The following is a 27,015-nucleotide window of genomic DNA, read 5'->3' as shown; positions in this document are numbered from 1 at the left end:
CTACTTCTCTTGACCATTTAATTACGCACATTAACTATTACAAAAGTTGGTCATCTAAGAGAAAATGCCCACCGATCTATCTGAGGTCATGCTATCTCGGCTAGAGCATAACATTCCTTTCCTCTTCAAGCATCAGCGTCCTCGATGATGAAATCTGGGAACGCTCTCCGCAACTGGTATACGGATTCCCAGGTAGCTTCCGATAGGGGCTGACCATGCCATGCAACCAACACCGTGGGTATCTTCCGATTTCGTATCTGCATTGTTCCTCGGTTCAGGATCCTTGTTGGTTTGCGCCTTGCAATATCCTCTATCTCCTGAAACAAAACCACACCTTCGATTAGTGAGTCACCTGTATGCAAAAATTTCTTTAAGCGCGAAACATGAAAAACCGGGTGCACCTTACACCCCTGTGGCAATTCTAATTTATAGGCTACACTGCCTATTCTCTTTAGAATTAACCACGGCCCACAGTATCGAGGTGATAACTTAGCACACTCTCCTGAAGTCAACGACTTCGAGTGCGAAGGAATTCTGAGAAAAACTTTTTCTCCTTCTTCAAATACTCTTATAGACCGATTTTCATCCGCATACACCTTGGCTCTATCCATAGCCTGGCGGATGTTAGCTCTCGCAAGTGCTAGCATCTCCCGCATCTGAACTACAAAGTTCGCGGCACTAGGCACTTTCTGAGGTACTCCAACTATAGTCGGATTGGCTGGTCTATAACCATAGTTTAGCTCAAACGGACTGAACCCAGTAGATGAATGTTTCCTATCATTGTAGGCAAACTCCAACAATGGCAACCACTTGTCCCATGTATGTTGCCTCAATGACACATATGCCCTCAGCATATCCTTTAAAGTCTGGTTGACTCTCTCCGTCTGACCATCCGTCTCAGGATGATCCCCACTACTCATTCCCAACTCAGTCCTTAGTGTCTCAAATACCGCTGTCCAAAAGTGACCGGTAAATCTGACATCTCTGTCTGACACTATGGATCTAGGCAATCCATGCAGACGAAATATATGTCTAATAAACAAATCCGCTACTTGCGGGGCACTAACAAACTCTCTAGTCGGAATGAAGTGAGCCATCTTGGTTAGACGATCAACCACCACAAGGATAGAATTATACCCTCCTTGTGTTGCAGGTAGCCCTACAATAAAATCCATGGAAATGCTCTCCGACTTACTTAGTGGTATTTCCAAGGGCTGTAAAAGTCCGGGTGGCTTCACCCGCTCGGCCTTACTTACCTGACACGAGAAACACCGTGTCACATATTCATGAATATGCTTTTTCATCTTTGGCCAAAAGAAATCTCGCTTCACGAGATCATATGTCTTCTCGACTCCTGGATGTCCCGCACATGGGCTATCATGGCATTGTCGAATGACTCTCTGCCTGAGATCATTCTGACCAGGTACTACAACCTTGCCATTTCTAACTAGCATACCATCCCTTATGGTATATCTTGCATAAGTTTGGCCTTTTCTGGATGCCAGGTCATCCTTTTCACTTCCCCCGGGTTTTAACACATGAGCCTTAGGCCATAAGCTCTGGACAAACTCGTCCACCTTTTGAGTTTCTCTGATCTTGGTCATTAGAGCACTCTCTAATACCGTGAAACTCAGGTTATGCATATGTTCCGCACTGGGACTCTCCTGCATTTCTACGTCGCATTCAGATATTATCATATTAGCCGTGCGACGATCTTTATTCAGTGGACAATCCTTCCACTGATGTCGCTGAAGGCAGCCGAAGCACAATCCTTCTTTTCTAGCTTTCTCTTTTTGTTCAGGGGTCAACGAGGACTTTGACCAAGCCCGGGCTGCCATTGGAGTTATTTTCCTTTTCACCCCAACGGTGGTACTTGTTTTTACTGGTCCCTCAACCGGCTTTACCTGCTTGGTTTGGCCACTTGGCTGCGAGACACTTGTCTTTGAAACCCATTTCCTCTGAAATCCCCCCTTCCTCGGGTGCTCATACTGAGTCCCTGCCTGCACAAATCCACCAGATCTGCCTCTGGCATCCTCATAGTTCAGGGCTACTGCTATAGATTCATCTAGTGTAGTCACATATTTAGCCCGAACTTCCATTTTGATCTTGTCGTTCAGTCCATAGATATAGTTTTTTAACTGAACCGACATAGGGAGAGGGTCTGTTATTTTCATAACACATTCCCTGAATTTGTTAGTGTACTCTGCCACTGACAAGCTCCTCTGACGAAGATTTCTATAAGCATCCCAAGCTCGGGATTCTTCATCAGGTGGGAGAAAGTGTTTCTTGAATTCAGTTTTGAACCCTTCCCAGGTGGTTGGAGCAACTTGATCCTTCTGTTGCTTTATCCACCATCTGTCCGTTGCCTCAATAAACAGGTGTGTGGCCTCGCGGATTTTCTTTAGATCGGATCTAATCTCACAAATGGCGAAGGCTTCTTCCCACTTGTGCAACCAAACCTCGATCACATCAGAGCTGCGCTCGGTCATCCGACCAGCGTACTTCTCCGGTCTATAATTAGCGATATTAGGCACTTTGACCCTTGCGCGCTCTAAGGAATGTACACTGGGCTCTGGCTCTGCTAGAGCTTTGCCCTTATCAATCCTAGACGGTCTAGCCGACAAGGCTTGCACCATCTCCCTAATCTCATTTTGACCAGCATTCACTTGAAGCTGCTGGTTCATAATCTGCTGTAAAGCATCCTCTAATATCGAAATCCTACCAATCAAAGTAGGTGCTGCCTGATGTGACATCTGTTGTGTAGACTGTACTCTAGACTCACTAGGATTCACTCTTGAATTCTGTCCTTCTGCTTCCATAGATTCACAGTGGAAGATGGGGTTTTAAAAAAAAAAAAAAAAAAAGATGTTTTTCTTATACACAGAAAAGATAAACGACAATCCCTGCTGTATAGAACGAATTAACTGCAACTCAGAATTTTTTTCGAAAGAGGAAAAAAAATGCTTCCTGGATTCTCCAGTTCCAATCCCATTGTGCAGACTTGCGTTTCCTGTTCTGATTTCACCCAGAAGACCCCCTCCGTCACGAGCCTCGACACGTCATGCTGGAATCATGTTTGTCGTCAATCACACACCTGCGACTATCTTCCCAAACGGACGAACGTAATAGACTCCTTACGTGGCTGTCTTCTCGTTTCAACCCCGTTTTACGTAGTCGACTATTTCCAACTGCCAGACTTCCACGATTCGATACCAAATTTTCTTCTTGACGTCACTTCTGCACGACAGACGCCACTGGTTTCTCACAATTCCTTTCCCACGCTGCGCTGATAGGACAGTTTCCCAAGCGGCGTCACGACGTCACAAATATCCGTGGGTTTTCTAGCGGTTTCAATCCCGCGTTCCACATCCGTTGAAAGGCTTGCCTTATTTTTACCCCCATGCTCGGGTTAGAACATCCGCAACCTTTAATTGTTTCGAATGAACTCGCAGCCCGTCCAACTTCTCTTTCGCCAGCGCAATCTGCTCATCGGATTCGAACAGTACAAAACCTACGTGAAAGCGCTTCCGTACTTGGATATCAATTTGTTTTTATCTTCAGCTCCACGCTCACGTTGGACTTCTCGTCCAAACCCACAGATCCCTTCTCACTATTCGTCGTCACCGACGGTGATTCGCCACCAACGCTACACACCTTTCCCCTTCGTAACCCGCTCTGATACCAAAATGTAACACCCTTCTCTAAATGTAACACCCTTCTCTTTTTCTTCTCCTACGTTAGTACAGTCACGGGCGATGGCACTCCAATATTCCACCCAGCCAATTCCAATTCACAGGGACTTGATGCGCGATCATTCCATAATTCCTTCATCCTTATCCCTGAGACCCACAATTCCCTAGATAGTTCCTGGCCACATGTCTTCATTTTAGGCCCTTACTTAGATGCATCCTTTTTCACCCCTCTCTTGGAGTTCCTTTAAAAACAATTGCCCCTTGGCAATTTGCACATTTAGATGCACCTAGGCCCTAGCCCTATTAGAACTACCTAGTCAATGCCATTACGCCCTCACCTAGGACCTTGGCAGCTACTTCTCTTGACCATTTAATTACGCACATTAACTATTACAAAAGTTGGTCATCTAAGAGAAAATGCCCACCGATCTATCTGAGGTCATGCTATCTCGGCTAGAGCATAACACTCTAGGTGTGCTAGCAGCTCTCCCTACCTTGATCCTCCGCTGATGGAACAAGACAGGCATCTATCTAATGGCAATATTTGAGAATACACCCCTGTGGGGGGAACTGAGGGTGTCTATCACACCTCCATGAAACTTTTGATGATGAATTGAAAACTACAACAACATTGATGGGAAGAAGCTTCAAGTATCAAAAGCTCTTGTCATTACCTTCGTGTCCTATGTTAGCCATGAGTAGTTTAAGCTCCTTTGCAAGCTTGACTAGGGACACCCGTATGGGGGGAATTGGGGGTGTCTACCACATCTCCACAAAACTTTTGATGATGAATTGAAAACTACAACAACATTGACGGGAAGAAGCTTCGAGTGTCAAAAGCTCTTGTCATGTCCTTCTTATCCTATGTTAGCCATGAGTAGTTTAAGCTTCTTTTCAAGCTTGACTTGGGTACATTGGGTGTCATGGGGTCTCCAGAACATGTTCAAAATATGTCATTGGCATCCTTGGCTCCTCTTTGTAAGATGTGCAACCTGACATCGAGATGCTACGATAATGGTACCTTAGATGGTGTCTTGCTAAACTGGTGTGTGTAAAAGTTAGAGTCTCAATCTCTGCATTTCCTAGTCATGTCTTTTCCTATAAAGAAGAAATTTATGATCTCTTGCTGTCTGGGCTTGTGATCCATGGCGGGTCTCATGGATGTAGAATTGAGTTAGGTGTCCTCATGTATGATTTGGTTTGAATAGTCGATGACTTTTCTCATTTTAGTGTAGCATGGGTGGGAAGCCAATGGTATCTCCCTGGATCTCATAGTATTTGAGGAAGCTCATCTAAACGTGAATTATTTGTCCAAGGCATTCCAAACTTCAAAGATTTTATGTTCAAAGATCCAAATGTCTTCGGTGGAGGAATTTATCCACTAGAATTTTGTGAACTTAATTGTACAACCAATGGAAGTTGTTGTAGTCTCTTGGATCTTGGCATTACTTAGCTTTCTTTAGGTTTAGAAGTTGATACTATGACAAACAACAACAACTTGACTATGGTGTGTTGAATATCATACCAATGCCTCAGATTGGTTTAAACATCTCTGATATGGTATGGAGTGATCACTTCCCAATTCTAGAGGTTCTCCTATTTTTTAACAAGTAAGAGGGCTATCATCCTAGAAAAGTAATGAAGAAACTCCGTTCTATCCTGTGTTGTAGTTGTTATATGTTTGGAATGGATCCTTGAATGTAGAATTAAAATCCTATATTTGGAGGTCATTTGCTCTGTTTAGTTTGGTTTTTCTCCTCTTGCTTTTGTTAATTCTTCTTATTATTGTAAAATTTAAAATAAAATAATAATAATTATTGCAAAAACCAGTCATAAGTCTATCCCTAGTTAGTCTGTCGTTGATTGGTCTCAATGTGCTAGTGTTGCCAAAGTGCTTTGCACTTATCGTACCAACTATTGTGAGAAAGAAAGAAAAAAAGAAAGTTTATTAATGTCTACAAATGATCAAAGGGTCTATTAGACTGAAAAAAACCGATACTTTAAGGGGTGGGGCCACTACAAACAGGTACCCATACCCCAAGGCTGGTGTTTGAAGAAGAAAATAAATACATCTCACTGTTGCTGCGAGAGAAAGGACCCAAATGTCAAGGGCAACGATGGGATGCCACTGGCTGTTGGCTGCCATTTTGGTGAAAGAAAGAAAGAAAGAAAGAAAGAAAGAAAAAAGATCCGTGGAAGACCAAAAAGATGTATGGGACCAACAAGTACCCTGTACATCATATGTCCAAAACGGTAGTGCATAAAGCATCTTCACCGGAGTGCATGAAGCATTTCCACCATTATTATAAAAGCATACCTGTTTCTAATGCTAACTAATTATGGCCATCATTACATCAGTTTGAATTGAGAGTCTTTAGGCCTAGATTTTAATTCACTAATAAGTGTCTTCCTTTCTGTCTCTGTGTGTGTGTGTGTGAGAGAGAGAGAGAGAGAGAGAGAGAGAGAGAGAGAGAGAGAGAGATCTAATTTTTTGTGTGTAGGGAGTTTATTATTGATTTGATGGGAGCTCCTGGAACGTTAATACCATCACATGTTACTGGGCTTGGTAGCATTGGGTCCAATGTTAATTTAAATGAGGAAGCAGTCGTAACAAGCATGGCAGAACCTTCTGAAGCGCTGACAGATGAGGGTACAAAGCATAGTTGTGGTGACCTAAATGTATGCAGGACCTCAATGGATGGTAAGGAAGGCATTTCTGGAGATTTAGTGGTTAGTGGTGGTCTGCCTGTTAATATTCAGTCTCAAGAAGTAGACCATGTAGAAAGACGGCAAAGTGAACCCACTGAGCTCCAAAAGGCGAATAACATACCTGATCGGCTTTCTGGGAATAGATCTGGCCATCCCATTTCACACTGGAGATCTCCATCTTGGACAGAAGGTATAGGGTCACCAGCTGTAAGAGACATGAAAGTAAAGGATGTCTCACAGTACATGATGGACGTAGCTAAGGAAAACCCTAAACTTGCACAGAAGCTGCATGATGTGCTACGTGAGAGTGGTGTGAGAGCCCCCCCTGACTTGTTCAGTGAAATCTCCCCAAAGCAGTTGCAAGCGCAGGTAATTGAAGAGAGGAAACGTTTGGAGGAAAGGGAAGGGAATAAAGAGGCCAAGGGGAATGCTGTACGAAGAAAAGAGAAGAACAGTGTAGGTCCTGGTCGACCTCCAGCTCCTGGACCCTCCTACAGTTCAAGCTCAGATGAAGGAATTAAAGACAGGTTGCAAAGACTGAACTCCGTTGAAGGCTTGGGGGACAGACGGCCACTGGAACCCTCCTTGGACATTCCTTCAAGTTCATCACCACCATGTTCGTCTGTATCATCATATGTCGTGGTTCCTGATCCTTCCAGCCCTGTGCTACCAGGTGTAGCTGTACTCAGTGTTATGCAGGACAGTTTGCCACCTGAAATTATAAAACGCGTTCCTGTGGCAGCTGCTGCAGCAGCTACTGCTGCTGTTGTGGCTTCTTCCATGGTGGTGGCAGCTGCAAAAAATCCAGAGCGTGCGCCAGATCCAACTCTTGACGTACCTGTTGCAGCTGCTGCGACGGCAACGGCAGCTGTTGTTGTTGCAACCTCTGCTGCGGTCGGTAGGCGGCTGGAGGCTCTTCCTGATGCCAGAAGTGAGGTTGACACAGAGAAAGTTGCTTCTAATAACATTCAGAGTGTTGAAGATGCAGAAGCTAGCGTAAAGAGTCCAGGGGATAGTGGTCCTGAAGGTGAAGGCACTGGCGGGGATTTCAATGCAGAAGAAGATAGAGTTTCAGATAAATCCAGCGGGTCCCTTAGTGCAAGGTCAGATCCAGTTCTTGATGATGTGGCAGAATGGGAAATCCCTTGGGAAGATATCGTGATTGGAGAGCGAATTGGTCTTGGTAAGTAAGTTTTTCCTCCATCAAGGTGCTTGGACTTCTATGGTCTTTGATCCTTCTCACGTTTGAAGAAGATGACATCTGATTGCTCAATTTAGACGTAGAAAAAGCATGATGTACTTCTGAATCCTGTCACAATGTTTAGAAATACCTTCAGAGCAGTCTTCAAAAGCAAGAACAGTCACAACTTATTGCAGGAAGTTTCCTATCCTTGACCGCTGCAATTTATCTGTACAGATTGACAATAATGTTACTCCTGCAAGCAATACAAAGATTTGCTAAGTCTTAGGGTTAAGTCTCAGTGTGCTGTAACCAGGGTTAATCTCCAATCATGTGTAGGGAGTCCAGCAGAATCCATTTATGAGTCAAGGGCCAGCTTGTTTAGAATAATGTCCCCCTGCCAGGGTCGAATTCCCAGGACTTTGTTTCACAAATCATAAAATTGGAGGTCTATAGCTGTAGCCAATTGCAACAAGTGAGGGATATCAAAGCACCTCAGTGGCTAATACCACCTTCTAGATAAGTTGAATTTTATGTGGTGAAGCCTCTTGATTATATGTGCCACGGTGCAGTTTCGGTTCGAACATTTGGTATCAATTAAGACTATCTGTTGATGTTAGTCAGCTTGCATCCTGTTGAATTTTGTACTGGAATGTATATTTGCCCATGTACAAAAGGTGCAACACATCACATCAAGGCCCATCAGTACCCATCTGTGGCATCCATCTTTGATACAACTTGTGACACATTTTTTTAACTATGACGTGCTTCTAGCAAAGTGTAATGTGAGGTTTACTCGAAGCATTTCTGGAGTGAACCAGAGCCTGCGCTCATTTGTAAAGGATACAAGCATAATGTAAAAGATAGTTATTCTACGATAGCTTCGAAGTTTGCAGTGAGGATGCAGATGCTTACCAGGGCTAGAATGTCTTTTAACTATTTTGTTGACTGCACTGGGTTGAAGAAATATCGCTCATTTTCTTGTGGGTCTCAGCACCAATGTGGTGTATCACAAAATAACCTGCTGATATTTGTTGAAGTTGTCAGGCTTGATTGCTTTCTAGTAATCTTACGTGTTTATTTTTTGTTTTTTCTTTTCTAAAACAGGGTCTTATGGAGAAGTTTATCGTGGAGAATGGCATGGAACTGTAGGTGTTGGTTCTTTCAGTACACCTTCTATGGATGTTGATATGTTTGTTGATATGTTGATTTGTTTGTTTTTATTGGATGGCATGTTTGAAGCTATGTGAGCAGAGTGTACTGAAGGGAAAATGCATGCATGTTTATGCTATGGTGCTTAGTGTGAGAGTAAACCTAAGCTGTGCATGCACATGTACACACATGCTATTCATTAGCTAATCTTCTCACACTCACATGCAAACATGCATGCACACGTGCTTCCACACCATTGTCCACCTCACGCTTGTGTTTGTGCGCTCTCTCTCTCTCTCTCTCTCTCTCTCTCTCTCTCTCTCTCTCTCTCCACTGCCTCATCCATCCTGATGCCTTGCAGTTGATGATGATGATGATGATGTTGATGATGATGCTAAGAGTGATATATAGTCGACTACCGACATGGCTATGTTGTACTTAGGACTTAGTACTGCCATTTTGCATTTTTTGCATTTTGCATTGGTGTGGATGCTCGTTAGTAGCTCCACTACCACAGCTCATTGTATCAGGTTTTTCACAGTCTCATAGACCCATGGGTCTTCCGAAGACTTTAATAAACTTTCTTTCTTTCTTTCTTTCTCTCTCACACACACACAGACACAAAGCTGTTACAGATTTGCTTAAGAAGGGTGCTTTTTCTTGGAACTCTTCAGCTCAATCAGCTTTTAATGACCTCAAGGAAGCACTCATAAAAGCTCCAATATTGGCAAGCCTTGATTTTTACAAGGCTTTCTTTATTGAGGCTGATGCAAGTGGGAAGGGAATTGGGGCTGTCCTCAAGCAGGGTGATGGTGTCATTGCATATGAAAGCAGGAAGGTGAGTGACAATGTAACACCACCACTTCTATCTCACGCTGCTCATGCGATATATACTAGACCTACGCTAGTTCTTTCTCACGGGCGATGGCTATCTTTTCTTTCCTCCCAGCCAACTCTCAGGGACCTGATGCGTGATTGTGATTGTTTCTTAATCTCATCGTTAATTCCTTCATCCTTATCCCTAAGACCCACAATTCCCTAGATAGTTCCTGGCCACATGTCTTCATTTTAGGCCCTTACTTAGATGCATCCTTTTTCACCCCTCTCTTGGAGTTCCTTTAAAAACAATTGCCCCTTGGCAATTTGCACATTTAGATGCACCTAGGCCCTAGCCCTATTAGAACTACCTAGTCAATGCCATTACGCCCTCACCTAGGACCTTGGCAGCTACTTCTCTTGACCATTTAATTACGCACATTAACTATTACAAAAGTTGGTCATCTAAGAGAAAATGCCCACCGATCTATCTGAGGTCATGCTATCTCGGCTAGAACATAACATTCCTTTCCTCTTCAAGCATCAGCGTCCTCGATGATGAAATCTGGGAACGCTCTCCGCAACTGGTATACGGATTCCCAGGTAGCTTCCGATAGGGGCTGACCATGCCATGCAACCAACACCGTGGGTATCTTCCGATTTCGTATCTGCATTGTTCCTCGGTCCAGGATCCTTGTTGGTTTGCGCCTTGCAATATCCTCTCTCTCCTGAAACAAAACCACACCTTCGATTAGTGAGTCACCTGTATGCAAAAATTTCTTTAAGCGCGAAACATGAAAAACCGGGTGCACCTTACACCCCTGTGGCAATTCTAATTTATAGGCTACACTGCCTATTCTCTTTAGAATTAACCACGGCCCACAGTATCGAGGTGATAACTTAGCACACTCTCCTGAAGTCAACGACTTCGAGTGCGAAGGAATTCTGAGAAAAACTTTTTCTCCTTCTTCAAATACTCTTATAGACCGATTTTCATCCGCATACACCTTGGCTCTGTCCATAGCCTGGCGGATATTAGCTCTCGCAAGTGCTAGCATCTCCCGCATCTGAACTACAAAGTTCGCGGCACTAGGCACTTTCTGAGGTACTCCAACTATAGTTGGATTGGCTGGTCTATAACCATAGTTCAGCTCAAACGGGCTGAACCCAGTAGATGAATGTTTCCTATCATTGTAGGCAAACTCCAACAATGGCAACCACTTGTCCCATGTATGTTGCCTCAATGACACATATGCCCTCAGCATATCCTCTAAAATCTGGTTGACTCTCTCCGTCTGACCATCCGTCTCAGGATGATCCCCACTACTCATTCCCAACTCAGTCCTTAGTGTCTCAAATACCGCTGTCCAAAAATGACCGGTAAATCTGACATCTCGGTCTGACACTATGGATCTGGGCAATCCATGCAGACGAAATATATGTCTAATGAACAAATCCGCCACTTGCGGGGCACTAACAGACTCTCTAGTCGGAATGAAGTGAGCCATCTTGGTTAGACGATCAACCACCACAAGGATAGAATTATATCCTCCTTGTGTTGCAGGTAGTCCTACAATAAAGTCCATGGAAATGCTCTCCCACTTACTTAGTGGTATTTCCAAGGGCTGTAAAAGTCCGGGTGGCTTCACCCGCTCGGCCTTACTTACCTGACACGAGAAACACCGTGTCACATATTCATGAATATGCTTTTTCATCTTTGGCCAAAAGAAATCTCGCTTCACGAGATCATACGTCTTCTTGACTCCTGGATGTCCCGCACACGGGCTATCATGGCATTGTCGAATGACTCTCTGCCTGAGATCATTTTGACTAGGTACTACAACCTTGCCATTTCTAACTAGCATACCATCCCTTATGGTATATCTTGCATAAGTTTGGCCTTTTCTGGATGCCAGGTCATCCTTTTCACTTTCCCCGGGTTTTAACACATGAGCCTTAGGCCATAAGCTCTGGACAAACTCGTCCACCTTCTGAGTTTCTCTGATCTCGGTCATTAGAGCACTCTCTAATATCGTGAAACTCAGGTTGTGCATAATGCGAGACAACGCATCAGCAACCTTATTATCTTTTCCTCTTCGGTACCGAATCGTTAGATTAAACTCCTGCATGAGCTCTGCCCACCTAGCTTGGCGGCCCCTCAAGTCAGGCTGTTTACAAAAATGTTTCAGAGTATCATGATCCACATCCACATAAAACTCTGAACCATCCAAATAATGCCTCCATGTTTTCAAAGCATGGATAACAGCATACAACTCCAATTCATGAGTTGGCCAATTCCTTTGAGAGGGAGAAAGCTTCTTGCTTTCAAAGGCTACTGGCCTTCCCTCTTGAAGGAGGACTGCTCCTACCGCAATGCCACTTGCATCGGTTTCTAGGAACAACGGTTTCTGGGGATCAACTATTTTTAACACCGGTCCTGAGACCACAGCTTGTTTTATGGTGTTAAAACTTTCCTGTTGATTCTGTCCCCAAACAAAAGGTACTTTATCTGAGGTCAGATCAGTCAATGGCGATACTATTCCGGAATATCCTTTGATATGCCTTCTATAAAACTGGACAAATCCCAAGAATGATCGCAACGCGGTCAGACTCTGAGGGATTGGCCAAGTCAGTATCGCAGCCACTTTCTTCGGATCCATTTCTACCCCCTGTGGAGTAATTATGAACCCTAAATACTCAAGCCTAACCATACACAGTATAGTTTTCTTTCTATTCACATAAAGACTGGCTTTCCTCAAAGTACTGAACACTATCCTTAAGTGTTCAGGATGCTCAGTAACACTTTTACTGAATATCAAGATATCGTCAATAAAATGTACTACGAACTTTCCGATATACGGACGTAGTAAATCGTTCATAAGCATGACGAAGGTCGCTGGAGCATTGGTAAGTCCGAAGGGCATTACCAAAAACTCATAATGACCAAACCTGCTTCTAAAAGCGGTTTTATGCACATCCTCGGCTCTAATCTGGATCTGATGATAGCCGCACTTAAGATCTATCTTGCTGAAAATCACGGCTCCATGTAATGCATCTAGCAAATCATCAATCCGAGCCATCGGATACCTGTGCTTAACAGTGATATTATTCAATGCTCTGTAATCTATACAGAGGCGAAACGTATCATCCTTTTTCCTCTTTAATATCACTGGTGAAGCAAAAGGTGAGAAACTTGGTTGAATCTGCCCCAACTTGAGGTATTCTTCCAGTTGCCTACGCACCTCCGCTTCTTCAGCAAAACTCATCCTATAGGGAGGTCTATTTACAGGTTCTGCCCCCGGGATCAGTTCAATCTTATGCTGAACTTTCCGCTCTGGAGGTAACCCATAAGGTAGTTCATCCCTTAAACATTCAGAGAACTCCTCTGTTATAAGATTAGCCAGCTTGGCCATCTCACCACTTTGCGTAACATCAGTGCTAGTCGAAGAATCATTCACCGACTCTACCGATGCTGTGCAAAGGTATAAAAACTCTACTTGAGCCTTTCTGATTTCCATCACGGAAACCAACGGTCCCTGAGGTATATCTTTTTCACCTCGCAAAACATAAAGCACATCATTCATCTTGAATTGATATACGTGCTTTTTCCAATCAATGGCTGGATTCTTCGTAGAATGCCACGCCATTCCCAGGGCTATATCTGCATGAGCAAGCTTGGTCATTTCAAAATCAAGCTTCTCAGCATAGTCCTGGATCCGAAGCTCCAACTGGGTAACCCTTTGGTCGCATACTTCAGTTGAACTTCCATCTGCCATCCTGACTGTATACGCATAGTCAGATGGACTTGTCTTTAATTTCAGCCTCTTCACGAGCTTGGAGTTAATCACATTGTGAGTTGACGCTGAGTCAAACAACACAATGACATCATGACTGGCCACTTGCCCTTTCATTTTAATTAACTCCGTATCATTAAAGGCCGTATACCCCGTTGCTGCGGGCTTAGATAGGATGTTATCAGGTGCACTCGTCACTAACTTAGCAACAGATACACATAACAAACAAGGTACTAACCTCTGAGAAGGTCCCGCCAGTTGCATCTGCATATGTTCCGCACTGGGACTCTCTTGCATCTCTACGTCACATTCAGATATTATCATATTAGCCGTGCGACGATCTTTGTTCAGTGGACAATCCTTCCACTGATGTCGCTGAAGGCAGCCGAAGCACAATCCTTCTTTTCTAGCTTTCTCTTTTTGTTCAGGGGTCAACGAGGACTTTGACCAAGCCCGGGCTGCCATTGGAGTTATTTTCCTTTTCACCCCAACGGTGGTACTTGTTTTTACTGGTCCCTCAACCAGCTTCACCTGCTTGGTTTGGCCACTTGGCTGCGAGACACTTGTCTTTGAAACCCATTTCCTCTGAAATCCCCCTTTCCTCGGGTGCTCATACTGAGTCCCTGCCTGCACAAATCCACCAGATCTGCCTCTGGCATCCTCATAGTTCAGGGCTACTGCTATAGATTCATCTAGTGTAGTCACATATTTAGCCCGAACTTCCATTTTGATCTTGTCGTTCAGTCCATAGATATAGTCTTTTAACTGAACCGACATAGGGAGAGGGTCTGTTATTTTCATAACACATTCCCTGAATTTGTCAGTGTACTCTGCCACTGACAAACTCCTCTGACGAAGATTTCTATAAGCATCCCAAGCTCGGGATTCTTCATCAAGTGGGAGAAAGTGTTTCTTGAATTCAGCTTTGAACCCTTCCCAGGTGGTTGGAGTAACTTGATCCTTCTGTTGCTTTATCCACCATCTATCCGCTGCCTCAAGAAACAAGTGTGTGGCCTCGCGGATTTTCTTTAGATCGGATCTAATCTCACAAATGGCGAAGGCTTCTTCCCACTTGTGCAACCAAACCTCGATCACATCAGAGCTGCGCTCGGTCATCCGACCAGCGTACTTCTCCGGTCTATAATTAGCGATATTAGGCACTTTGACCCTTGCGCGCTCTAAGGAATGTACACTAGGCTCTGGCTCTGCTAGAGCTTTGCCCTTATCAATCCTAGACGGTCTAGCCGACAAAGCTTGCACCATCTCCCTAATCTCATTTTGACCAGCATTTACTTGAAGTTGCTGGTTCATAATCTGCTGTAAAGCATCCTCTAATATTGAAATCCTACCAATCAATGTAGGTGCTGCGTGATGTGACATCTGTTGTGTGGATTGTACTCTAGACTCACTAGGATTCACCCTTGAATTCTGCCCTTCTGCTTCCATAAGTTCACAGTGGAAGATGGTTTTTTTTTTCTTTTTTTCTTTTCTTTTTTTTTTTAAATTGGGGGTTTAAAAAAAAAAAAAATGATGGATTTCCCCCTTTTTGTTATAGACAAAAAAAAAAAAACAACAGTCCCTGCTGTAAAAACGAACTAACTGCTACTTAGAATTTTTTTTCGAAAGACATAGATGCTCCCTGGATTCAAGTCCGCCACCACGCGATTGAAGGCGACGCCATCATTTTTCCTGCTTGTCGTCATCTCCCTACGCAGATGACGATGCGCACCCAAAGATCGCAGTGGCTAGTTGACTGACAGCAATAGTGGCTGGTGCCTGTTCGGAGGCAGGATTCACAGGATGCATATCACACTTCTTGTCTCTATATACTAGCCTTATCTCTCTTATCACGGGAGTAGCACCCTGATTTTTCCTCCCAGCCTATTCTGCCAAGACTTCCAAGCAAGAGAGAGATCTGTCATCGAAATCACGTCAAATCATATTCTTCCTTCTCTCACTAGCCTTAGCAGACCCCAAATCCCTAGATAGATCTAGATGCCATATGTCATCCATATAGGGCCTTCCTAATGCAACATTTCACCCCTCTCTTGGGATGCATTTAATTCCTTGCCCCTAGGCATAATCTTTGCACTAGGCCCTTGGTCTCAGATCTATCTAGTCTGGTGCTATCAGCCCTCACCTAGGACCTTGACATTAATCCCTCCCGATCATTTACATAAAGCGCAAACACATATATTACAAAAATAGATCCTATAAGGGAAATGTCGACTGATTCTTCCGAGGTCATGCTACCTCGAATAGAGCGTAACAATGCAGTTCGACGTCAGGCAGGCAGTGGCAGCAGCCTTAACCATAGGAATGTTTGTAATGCTGCTGAACATGATCGGCAATAGGCCACTGATGCCAGCGCGAGACCTTGTCAGCAGCCCTGAGGTAAGGCGACTTTCGAGAATTCCCGCATCGATGTCCAAGTCCGATCTCAGGACTCGAAGACGTTGTGCACCTTTTATCGTTACGAGCTAGAATTTACAGGCCTACGTCCTGTTTCTGAAAGGAGGCATTAATTGAATCAGGCGTCATTCATTGATGCGCGTACGTATTATTCGTCCCACTATCCCGATTTCAAGCGCAAAATCCTGTCGCTAACGCTGCGTCACATCTAACCCTGTCATGACGCCGTCCTTCATCAATCGTCTACTGTCCGTCGAACTCTCCCTCGCTGAGCTCTGATACCCAATTGTAACACCACCACTTCTATCTCACGCTGCTCATGCGATATATACTAGACCTACGCTAGTTCTTTCTCACGGGCGATGGCTATCTTTTCTTTCCTCCCAACCAACTCTCAGGGACCTGATGCGTGATTGTGATTGTTTCTTAATCTCATCGTTAATTCCTTCATCCTTATCCTTGAGACCCACAATTCCCTAGATAGTTCCTGGCCACATGTCTACATTTTAGGCCCTTACTTAGATGCATCCTTTTTCACCCCTCTCTTGGAGTTCCTTTAAAAACAATTGCCCCTTGGCAATTTGCACATTTAGATGCACCTAGGCCCTAGCCCTATTAGAACTACCTAGTCAATGCCATTACGCCCTCACCTAGGACCTTGGCAGTTACTTCTCTCGACCATTTAATTACGCACATTAACCATTACAAAAGTTGGTCATCTAAGAGAAAATGCCCACCGATCTATCCGAGGTCATGCTATCTCGACTAGAGCATAACAGACAAAGAGTTCATCTTTCCTACTCATGACAAAGATATGCTTGCTATTGTACATGCAATCAAGAAGTGGCACTACTACTTTTATGGTAGTCACTTCAAAGTAAGGATGGGGGTGAAATCCATGTTTTTATATATTACAAAAATCAGTCCCCAAAGAGGAGACGTGCAATTACAATATCATGTCTTCCCAATTCCATAGATTTTCCCGCCTTTGTACAACTAAGGAGTCTTTTATCACTCCATGTAGTAATTTGATCACTTTACTATTACACAAGAGGTATAATCCAAGGAAAATAATGAAAAAAGTTCGCACATTCTTAAATATGAAGTCTTTTATCTATGGTGTTTCGGCCTTAGGTTTGTTTAGAATGATTGAACATAAGCTGAAAACAAAAAGCGGGGAGCTGAATAGCCCGTTTTTCTTTTAGTTTCAAAAGAGAGTTTGTTTGAGTATACTTGTGCTTTCTAAGTTAGAAATGTATTTTTGCCTCTTTGCAGAAAGGAGACATAAGTGTAAAGTGCCATTTAACTTTTTATGTTTTAAATAAGAGAGAGAGAGAGAGAGAGAGAGAGAGAGAGAGAGAGAGAGAGAGAGAGAGAGTTTCTAGTTTTTTGGAAGTTTTTGTTTCTTGACTTGCTTGTTTATTTTTGCTTAAGTCACCTGCTTCGTTTCTTCTTTATTTCTTGTTTTCATTCTCTTTTGTTTTTTTGACGTATTTTAGTAAGCATTGGGTTTGCCCAAGAGACTCCGCGGGTCTTTAGAAACCCAGTATAGCTGCTTATGCTTGGGCACTGATGACGACATAAGTGTTGCTTTGCTTGCTAAGTATGTCTTCCTTTTGTTTTTCATAAAAGTTTTTGTTTACCTCTTTTTTCTTCTCTTTCATTTTCTCTTTTATTTTCTTTGTAGATTTTTGATCTTTAGAACAACAAAAATTGTATGATTGGACTTATTCTAGTCTTACAAAGGTATATTAAAAAAAATTACAATATCAAAAGATTTCATTGTAAGACAAGTAAACATAAGACAAGTAAACATTGTAATCTATTTGATGGACAGACAAACAATCATAAAGTGATTGCCTACGTGACATCCAGAAATAGTGAAACTTGGAAAAAGTAGAATCTGCAAAGACTCTATGACTTCCGTCTTTACACAGAGTCAAGAGTGCTCAACATCGAACTAAGTGAAAAACAGATCAAACTTATGCCTTCGTGGGTGAATGCCGAGGAGCCAAAGAAGCTTGGCAAAGCAAGCAGTAGGAGATCGCGCCTAGAGACGCTGTTGGAGACAAAGCAGAAAGTCCCAAGTCATAGGGCAATGCCAGAAAAGATGTAGCAAGAATTCCCTTGGTGCTAGACATCTGTGACACACACATACATACGCACTCACGCACGCACACAGAGCACATGACACAAGACAGATCAAGTATGGCTGTTTGGAATTGTAATGGCACCCTTTGGTCCGATCTAAGGGTTTCTCAGAGACCTACACAAACAGAGATGCAATTTTCAAACAGAGATGCCATTTTCTACACCGAGACGCATGAGAGTCTAGAGAGGAGACAACCCATTGTGACAGGGTGCACCTGAGAGTCTTTTCACAGAAAGGAGAAAAGGTGAGATACGGGGACATAAGGGGTTCTGGGGGTGTAGTTGTCCTGTTCAGATCACACTCGAGACCACTCATATCTGTAATGCGGAAGGAGGATTATGCACGGCACATGTGGATATGGATTCAGCCACTTGGCGTATGACCGATTTTCATTGCAGTATGCTACTATCTCCCAGACACGTCATCTTATGCGCATGATTTTACCACAGAGGGTCATAGCCCATATGAAATGGTATATGGTGATATCATGGAGTTCTCTAGGAAGGGGATGACCCTCCCCCAGGTGACTTGAATGCTCATACGGGAAGCAGACATGACTTTGGGTCTGACCCCCTTAGAGTACCGGAGCTAGATTCAGTAGAGCTTGGGATAGCGAGGCACTACAAGTCATAGGATATGGTCGACATCTATTGGAGACTGGAGCGGTACATTACTTCATCATGTATAATGGTCTTTATAGCTGGCTGCTATTCGGAGGGCTCGCCTATTTTTCACATGGAGAGGGAACGAATACAGTGGATACCTAATGGGCCCTCTAGCCTTTGTGTCACATGTACATGATCTTATTGTCCCTCCCCCCACCTTGGCGCTGATCACTACAATCTATCATTCAACATCTCGACAACAACGCCAGCCACAAGACAGGACTCGTCGGCTCCCCCCCATGTTCAGATATAGTTTGACCATGCCTTGAATGCGATTAGCTAAGGTGTCACTCTTGATATGGCCTGCCAGATATAGAGATCACGGAGACTAGGCCCCCTGCCACAACGAGAGATGGTTCGACAGATACAGAGACGAGACATCTTCACCTCCCATTGGAGAGCCATTATGGCGCCTGGATATGTATTTTGAGCACTAGCATTTGAGTTTTTGAGATTATTAGCATAGCCCTCAGTAAAGGGCCTTAGTGAGCCCTTTTGCCTTAGCCCACAATGGCTTGTATGGGTTTCTTTTTTATCATACCTTGTCTCATAGGTGTGCGAGACCTTGAAGACGGTAATACATCTTTCTTTGTTTCTTTGTTTCTTTGTTTGAGTAGAGGGTATGCCTCCCTTGCCCGACTGGAGAGATAGTGCTTCTGTTCACACTTTGAGGACCCATGGACCAAGGTTCTCCTTTTTGACTCCTTGGTCCGACCTGTGGGCATGTACAGCAGCACTTGCTGGAGCCAAATCTATCCGACACAGAGTGAACTCGAGTGGAGAGATTACATGTTCTCTTCTTGTTACGGATGATCTCAATACGCCATCTCTTTCTCATTAGATCCTTCACACTGAGTTCGGGGCTTTCCCAATACAGTTAGATGCGGCATTTCAGACTATCACTTATTTGTATCGGCATTTTAGACTATCACTGATTGGATATATTATAGTCTTACAAAGGTGTATATATATATATCACGTGCGAGCATATTGCTCTGTACAGCAGGGACGCAGGCTACCTTGGTTAGCATTAGCATCTTCCACGGCATTGGCAGCTCAGGGTGATCAGAGATGCTGGTATGCACTCACATGCATATGGTTTGAGAGATTGGGTTTCCATATAGACAGGCTGCCTCCCTTTCAGTACAGTATTGATGTCCCGTTTGTCTCGTTTCGGGGCAACGAATTAAACCCAATTCAGGAGGATCTTTTATAGCTACACACATTTAGGACGTGGTTGGCATAGACAGAGCTTTCTATGAAGCTCGGTTTCTATCGGGACCACTGCTTGCACATTTCTGAGCAGGGTTTCATTATCCCACCAAGGTGCATTCCACCTCCCCTAATCCCTTTGTGCCAAATTTATATTCATGATGGTGTGAGGCAGGTTGGCCCAAACTTATCTACATTGAAATCCACATTCACTTCTCATGGCTATTTGGAAGAAAAAGGATCCTTCGCATTGTCTTTGAAGGGCCCTTCTGGGATTGAAATTCGTGTCTCTGAAGATATCATTGTCACATGGGATCCCATTTGGCAGGACGTGAATCAAAAATTTGAGGAAAGCTTGGTAATGAATGAGATGTGGGGTAACATCTTTGTTGGGATGGCAAGCAATCATAGGAATCAAGCTTGGATGGAGGCAATCAAGGAGAACTAACTTTATATCGGTTGGTCCTACAGATGAATTACCTTGGATGGAGCGTTGAATCTCGGTCTTGCTGTCCACCTTCATCAAGGTCTTCGCCATCATGACTTCACAGTCTTCCAGTTCTTTGCTCGTGTAGAAGCTCAAGGGGGAAGGTTTTCCCCCATCGCAAACCAAAATGCAGCTGCTGCTTATGCGTGAAGGTGTTTGGGGTGTTGTTGAGGATGACAAAGTTGAATTACTTGATTAGCAACACCAAAGGATTTGGAAACAGTAGAATGTCAAGGCCATTTCCCTCATTGGTCTTTGCTTAGCAGACTCTCTCATCCATCATGTGGACTTCAAGTCAACAGCTAAGGAGATTTTCGATCGCCTTGAGACATTGTTTGGTAATAAAATCACCAACTGTAAAGTCTTTCTGAAGCTCAAGTTTATGATTTGAAAATGGAAGACATTGATGAGTTGAGTGATCATCTAGCAAGGTTTCAATCTCTTGTTCAACAACTTTCAAGTTTGAAAAGCCCACCTGATGATCAAAGATAAGATGGCTGTCCTTATGAAGAGTATGCATGGAATATTTCGCTTTGAGCAAACTGCCTTGTTTGATGATATGGTGGCACTACTCATTGAGAAGGACCGTCGCAACAAGGAAGCCTCTCTTGCCTCTCCTGGTGATCAAGCATTTGCTTCCACAAGTAAATGGAAGACCAACAAGAACATTATTTGCAGGTTTTGCAAGAGGAAAGGATACATTGAAGCTCATTGCTTCAAGAAGAAGGAACAGGAACAAGAACAAGAGAAACACCATGCCAACGTCCTTGTTGAAGAACAAGCTGAACCTGAAGGGCCCCCTGAGGAGATACATGCAGCTACAACAGAGGTTCATGGCCTCTCTCTTGAGGATCCATATGACACAGATTGGGCTCTCTAGGCCCTCTATGCTATGTGTATTTGTGTTGAGTCAATAAAGATTCTCTTGTCCCTCTAAATTGAATGTATTTGAAGTCAATTAGAGGTACTCTCTCCTGGGTTGTCCTCCAAAAAAGAATGTATTGTCTTTTACTTTGGTTTGATGGTATTGACCACCTAGTTTAGAGTAAGGAGGGGTGATGAGTGATCGTTTGCCCTTGCTGGTTGCAAGCATATTGAGAAGTCGCTATCACACTGGAGATGTTGGATAGTTGTACTTGCCCTTTGCAGTATTGCTCTGAAAGGGGGTGTTGGAGATATCATAGCCAAAGAGTGTGGTGATGTGATGTGTTGGTGTGTAGTACTAGGAGTTCTGGTACTAGTTTATGTGTGTGAGTCATGTGTGAGTGCGACGTGTCACTATGGGACTTATCCCATATGCACTTGGTGCTAGTGTGTGAGTGTGTAGCCTATATAAGGCTTGTACTACACTTGCCATGATATACTTGATGAATGAATGAAAGCCTTCATTATGTCTTAATTTGAGTATCACTTCTTCACTCCCTAGCCTATTTCTCTCTCTCCCTCACACCCCATATGTAACGGTCTTCTAGATGGTTGTTATCCGGAGGACTCACCTATTTTCCACATGGAAGGAAACATGTAAGCCACACCCAACTAGAGACTGTCGAGGCTAGCACTAGAGTCATCCAAGCGGTTAGCAGAGAGTGGGGTCAGCACAACATGGTATACATGCGTATCCACATGGTTTGCTAGGCAGGGTATCTAGATGGACCGGCTTCTCTCCTTTTAGTACAGCATGGATGCAAGGCTTGAGTCGATCCCACGAGATGAGATTAACGTATCATACGGTTAGATCTCCTCCAACCCTGGGAGGGGGACTTGGAGTTCCCCACCAAGATTTGATCCTATCACGACCACTTCTTGAGACTATTGGAGGATAAACTCATCATCAGAACTTGCATGCATTGAGGATTGCCATTGGGTAGATGCAAGTCTCTTCCCATTGGTTGAGGATTGAAGCAGGGAGAGTCGCATGCACACTGAGAGAGCACTGGATCTGTAGGTTATGCACGCTGGGGGAGGTCGAGATAGAGGAGCAATTCTTGTGTGCTTGCCCAACCTTGGCAATCCTTAGCACATGGGTCCTCCCCAAGCCCGTGATGTGTATAACTCAAGTAGGTCCAACCATATGATACGGTTGATCTCATCGCGTGGGATCTGAAGGGAAAGGGAGTCCAAAATGTATTGGAAGGGAGGGAGGCAATCCATATGAATGCCCTAAGACCGAAACCATTTGGAGATGTGTGCACACCAAGCTTTGTTGTCCCTGTGCTCAGCTAGCCATCAAGACCCCATCTAGGTAGGGCCCAAACTTTGTGTAGATATGTCATGGTCTGGAAGATGGCATCAATTTGTAGTGGTGTCATCCAAAACTCAGCTTGTATGATCTGGTGAGGGACTCATGGCTTACTCCTAATCGTCTTGGATCCCATGGTAACATGCAGCAAACCCTAGCCACCCAGCTATTGGTAGGTCACATCCTTGGAAGAGTGCTGCATACATGGCTGTTGGTCTTACTAGTGTATGAAAGAGCCACCCCTTTGTCGGGGGAGTGTGCCATGAAGCATTGTCCCTCTAGCTGCATTAAAGCCCCTTGCCCTCGTGTGAGTCCCGCCTGAGCTGCGTGTGTCATTGTGAAGATAGGATTTGCAAAAACTGCTCCAAGATAGGTATATGACTGCACTATCTCCACTGGCTCCCCTTGGTATTTAAAACTATTTCGTTGAAGATCATAACCTTGGTTCTGCCAAGGTTGACTTCTCTGTCCCTGCAAAACGCATCAAGAGCCTCAAGATGTCGCTGTCGACTGGCCGAAAAGGAGGAGATGAGAACTATGCCATTGATGTGTAGTAATATATGTATCATCAAATCTGCAAGCAAGGATCGCTCTCCACCTATGCAGTTAGTGAACGTCGTAATCTCATCAATGTAGAGCCCAAAGAGTGTCGGAGAGAGAGGGCATCCTTGCTTCACTCCAATCGTGCTCTCAATCCAATCTAACAGACCACCAAGCGCACACATGTTCCCTTTGACAGCTCATATAAGCTCATCACCCCCCTAATCATTACTCTTGGTATCTGCATCTCCTGAAGTCTGTGAATCAGGCGGGCTTGTTGTACTGTGCCAAAGGCCTTCCGAAAGTCTACGAAGCAAGCGTAGACATTTTGGGATTTGGATCTTGCCTCCACAATGACTGCCCACAGAGTGAAGATGTGGTCAAGGGTGGAATGCTACCGTCAAAAACCCGCCTGTCGTAATGCCCGCTACCCATGTGCCTCAGTATAAGAGCTGATGTCTCACTCTAGCACTGATCCGTAGATCTTGGCTAGTGTATGGCCTATCATGAGTGTGTGGTCGTTCCTCGTATCCATAGGGTCCCGTGCTTTGTGTATCGGCGCAAAGTGGTTGGGCTATAGGAAGGAGGAAAGCCATGATATACGCATGATTAAACATCTGTGCTAGGTTCGGAGCCAGGATCTCATGTCCATGTGCAAAGTATTCCGTCCTCAATCCCTCATGATCCATAGCCTTCCGGTTGTGAAGCTAACGTAGTGCAGCACTCACATTCAGTGTAGTGAACAATGAGGACGTTGACTTACCCTTAGAAAGAAGCTCGTAAGGTGCCCAAAGGTCGGCTCCCGTATGAGGTGGGATCTCATCTCTTGGCACTCATCATCGAATCGTGGGTTCTGACGCATCTTCCCAGCCGGGGAGTGTGATGTAGATCGAGTCGTGGGGAGCGATCTGACTACGGCATCCTGTTCCATTGATACTAAAGTGTCTGAGGCATGAGCAAGGTCCGTTGCTGAGGGAGTGTGGTAGCTTATGTGATAGATGACTCATGTATACTGCATCAAGGGCATGATCAAAGTGCACCTGGACCCGAGTAGAAATTGGTGGACCTTGTCCTGCGACCACCGAGAAGGAAGCTGAGACGTTGAAAGTCAGATAGGAGTGGTCAGCGCCAAGCGGGGGGGAGGGGGGACAATGAGATCATGATGTGATTGGTGCTTGTCTGTCTGTGGAAACTCGGGATATGGTACCGTCATCCAAATTAACATATGGCAATAAGATAGAGCCATTGAAAAAATCCAGAAGGGATACTTGATGCGTGCCCGTCCTTGCACTGAAGTCCCTGAGGAGGCCTTCCCCGCACCTTGAGAATTCCATGGTGTTTCGGTATAGAGCTGGGTACGGTGAAGTCTCATCCTTCTCACATAGGTCCCTAGCAAAGTGTGAGGTTGCCGGGGGGGGGGGGGGGGGGGTCGCATACTACAATCCAGAGGAGCGCTGAATGCGAATCCACAAACATCTAGAATGTATCATGCCTCTCGATGGAGATTGTTTCGATGAGACTCTGCCACTCCTCCCAATCCACGCACTTGTCCCGGTATGCTGCATCCCATGTGTATCGACTAACTATGGACAAAAGGCGCTCTGGGCTTCGATGGATCTCTGTACAAAAAGCATATCTCGTCTTGAGTAGGGCTTTAAGGAATTTCTTGGATGTGACCATAAGGTATCATTACAGTCCCAAACAGTGCAAGTTAGGATCTTGGGCCTCCAGATGCGTGTGTGGAGCTTATCAAGAGCCGCCCAGCTCCATCTTTGGGTCTGCATATGTCTCTAGCTATAGAAGGCCTCTGAGCCCCACTTTGTCTTGCTTGGAGTAGAAGGATCCAAGGTTTCAATGCAAAAATTGACTCCTTAGCAGCACTCCAGTCCTAGAGCATTGACCATACCATCGTGGGGAGCTAAGGTTCGATGCAAACTCTCCCATCTAGCATGCCAATATCTGCCCTCTTTAGATGAGAAGGGGCTCTCACTCATGACTGTCTCGGTGGGGAGCTGGCTCCATGCTTCTCATGAGCTGGTTGGTCACTATCCCATTGCGCCCAAGCAATGTGCGTCGGTTGCCCCAGCATGAAACCCACATGATTTCATATCTCCTGGTGCCAAAGGAGAGACCATCGCTCGAACTCCTCTTGGCATAGAGGGTCGGTTTGAATCATTCCTCTTGATAAATATTGCCAAACTCTGTGAAGACTCCTTATGAAGGGGGAGCCCTCGTTGTGAGGGGGGCCTCTGCGAAGATCCACTAGTGGGAGTGTTGCCAGTGGCCTCCTTTGTGGAGTGTGTTCATGAGAAGTCCTCTTTAGAGCAAGAGCTTCCAGGGTTCCAAGCTTGGAGTGAGATCTCGCACTTCAAACTTTCTCAAAAGTTCTCTAGGTCAATGATGCCATGTCCTCCCTCTGCCTAGGGCAGTATCACTATCTGCCAAGCGACCCTGTCTCTATTGTTCCTCGTGTTGTCCGATCCCACCCACAAGCAGCTACGTATGAAGCATCCGAGCTGTCCCATGCATCCCCTATGAAAACAATAGTAGGCTATGTACCAGGCCGTGGCTAGGATCTGGTTGGCTTTGGCCGAGCTGCAATACAAAAGCTTGCGCCACACTCTCTCTAGCACATGGATAATTTGTTGCTCTACAGTGGGGCAGCCTAGGTGCCTCATTGTCTATCCTTTGGGAATCCAACGAAAGCCAAACTCAACCCCCAATCCAGGATCTTTTGAACCTTTTCAGTTGTGTGAGGAACGTGATTGATGTGGTCTAGTTAACCCTAGCCCCGGATACCAATCAATACAGCTCAAGGGCTCCTCGGAACCCCTCTATGCTCTCCGTGTGCCCTCCACAAAGAGTGCCGTGTTGTTCGCAAACTTTGACTCCAGCATCTCCTCCCTTGGTGGATCGGGAGCCGCATCCTAGTGAGGCTCAGCAGCTTGGGAGCATAGAAAATACTCTAGGGCCTTTGCCACGAACAGATAAAGGAAAGGGGCAAGTGGGCGGCTCTATTGTACTGACTGGGACAGGGAGAAGGTCTCTCTAGTATGGCCTCCAATAAGCATCTAGTTGGCACTTCCTGTATACAAGGCAGAGACCCTGGAATCGATATGTCCAAGAAGACCATCCTTTGCAATGGTGCTCTCTAGAAAGGCCACTCCACCCTGTCATAAGCCTTCTCAAAATCCAAGAGGAGGGCTGTGATAGGCTGAGGCTCCGCTCAGGCCCAATCCATTGCCTCCCAAAAGGTGAAGATATTGTCCAAGATATTGTGTTATAGATAGAACCTGTCTGCGTGTCATGTATGATGTCAGCAAGATCCGCACGCTCAAGGTCTTGGCTAAGTTCTTGTAGGCGATGTCCAGCAAGGTGATCGAGTGCCATTTCCGAATGTCTGATCTATTCCCGACCTTTGGTATTAAACAAATGTACTCTTGACTTAGTGACAAGGGGAGCAAGCTAGAGTCAAAAATATATTGACAAGCCATATGCATGGGAGCGTGAATGGACTCCCAGAAGCACCTAAAGAAGGTCGGTGTCAATCTGTCCTTGGTAGGGCACTTTTATGGAGGGAGGGCCTTCAAAAACTCCTCATTAATGAAGGGGCCTCCACCTATCTACTCATGCTCGGGGAAACCACTGACTGGATGTGGGTGCATATTGTCTCTCGGGCTGTAAGGACATTGGGGGACGCCTCTTCAGGCTGAAACAACTATCGATAGAAGGCATCGGTCAGCTCTAGAATGTGCTGCGGGTCTTAGTGCATCCGTCCACTTTTGTCTGCAATGCTTAAGCTGCATCCTTGCCAAGTGAGGTCTGGGGTATCCAAAAATAATCTGGTCATCCTATCTCCCTATTGGACCCAGCGTGGAGGAGTGATAGGAGAACTTGGCCGGGCATATCTGCGTGGCCTAAAGACACTATGGAAGCGAAATCTTGTCTGAGACTGGGTCTTGCTC

General features: G+C 44.8%; 1 protein-coding gene across 1 annotated transcript in view; it reads left to right on the top strand.

Moving 5' to 3' along the window:
* Positions 1–27,015, top strand: part of LOC147883700 (putative serine/threonine-protein kinase SIS8) — a 109,932-nt gene that overhangs the window by 63,312 nt on the left and 19,605 nt on the right. Inside the window, exons 4-5 of the mRNA XM_087398431.1 lie at positions 6,194–7,584; positions 8,689–8,729. Of these exons, the coding sequence (XP_087254557.1) occupies positions 6,194–7,584; positions 8,689–8,729 (1,432 nt within the window). The remainder of the gene's footprint in view (positions 1–6,193; positions 7,585–8,688; positions 8,730–27,015) is intronic.

The sequence above is a fragment of the Dipteris shenzhenensis genome, chromosome 27 (genome assembly GCF_047967505.1).
Source record: "Dipteris shenzhenensis isolate YYH24624 ecotype China chromosome 27, Dip_SZ_1.0, whole genome shotgun sequence".
Lineage (NCBI taxonomy): Eukaryota > Viridiplantae > Streptophyta > Polypodiopsida > Gleicheniales > Dipteridaceae > Dipteris > Dipteris shenzhenensis.
This window is presented reverse-complemented; position numbering and strand designations above follow the sequence as displayed.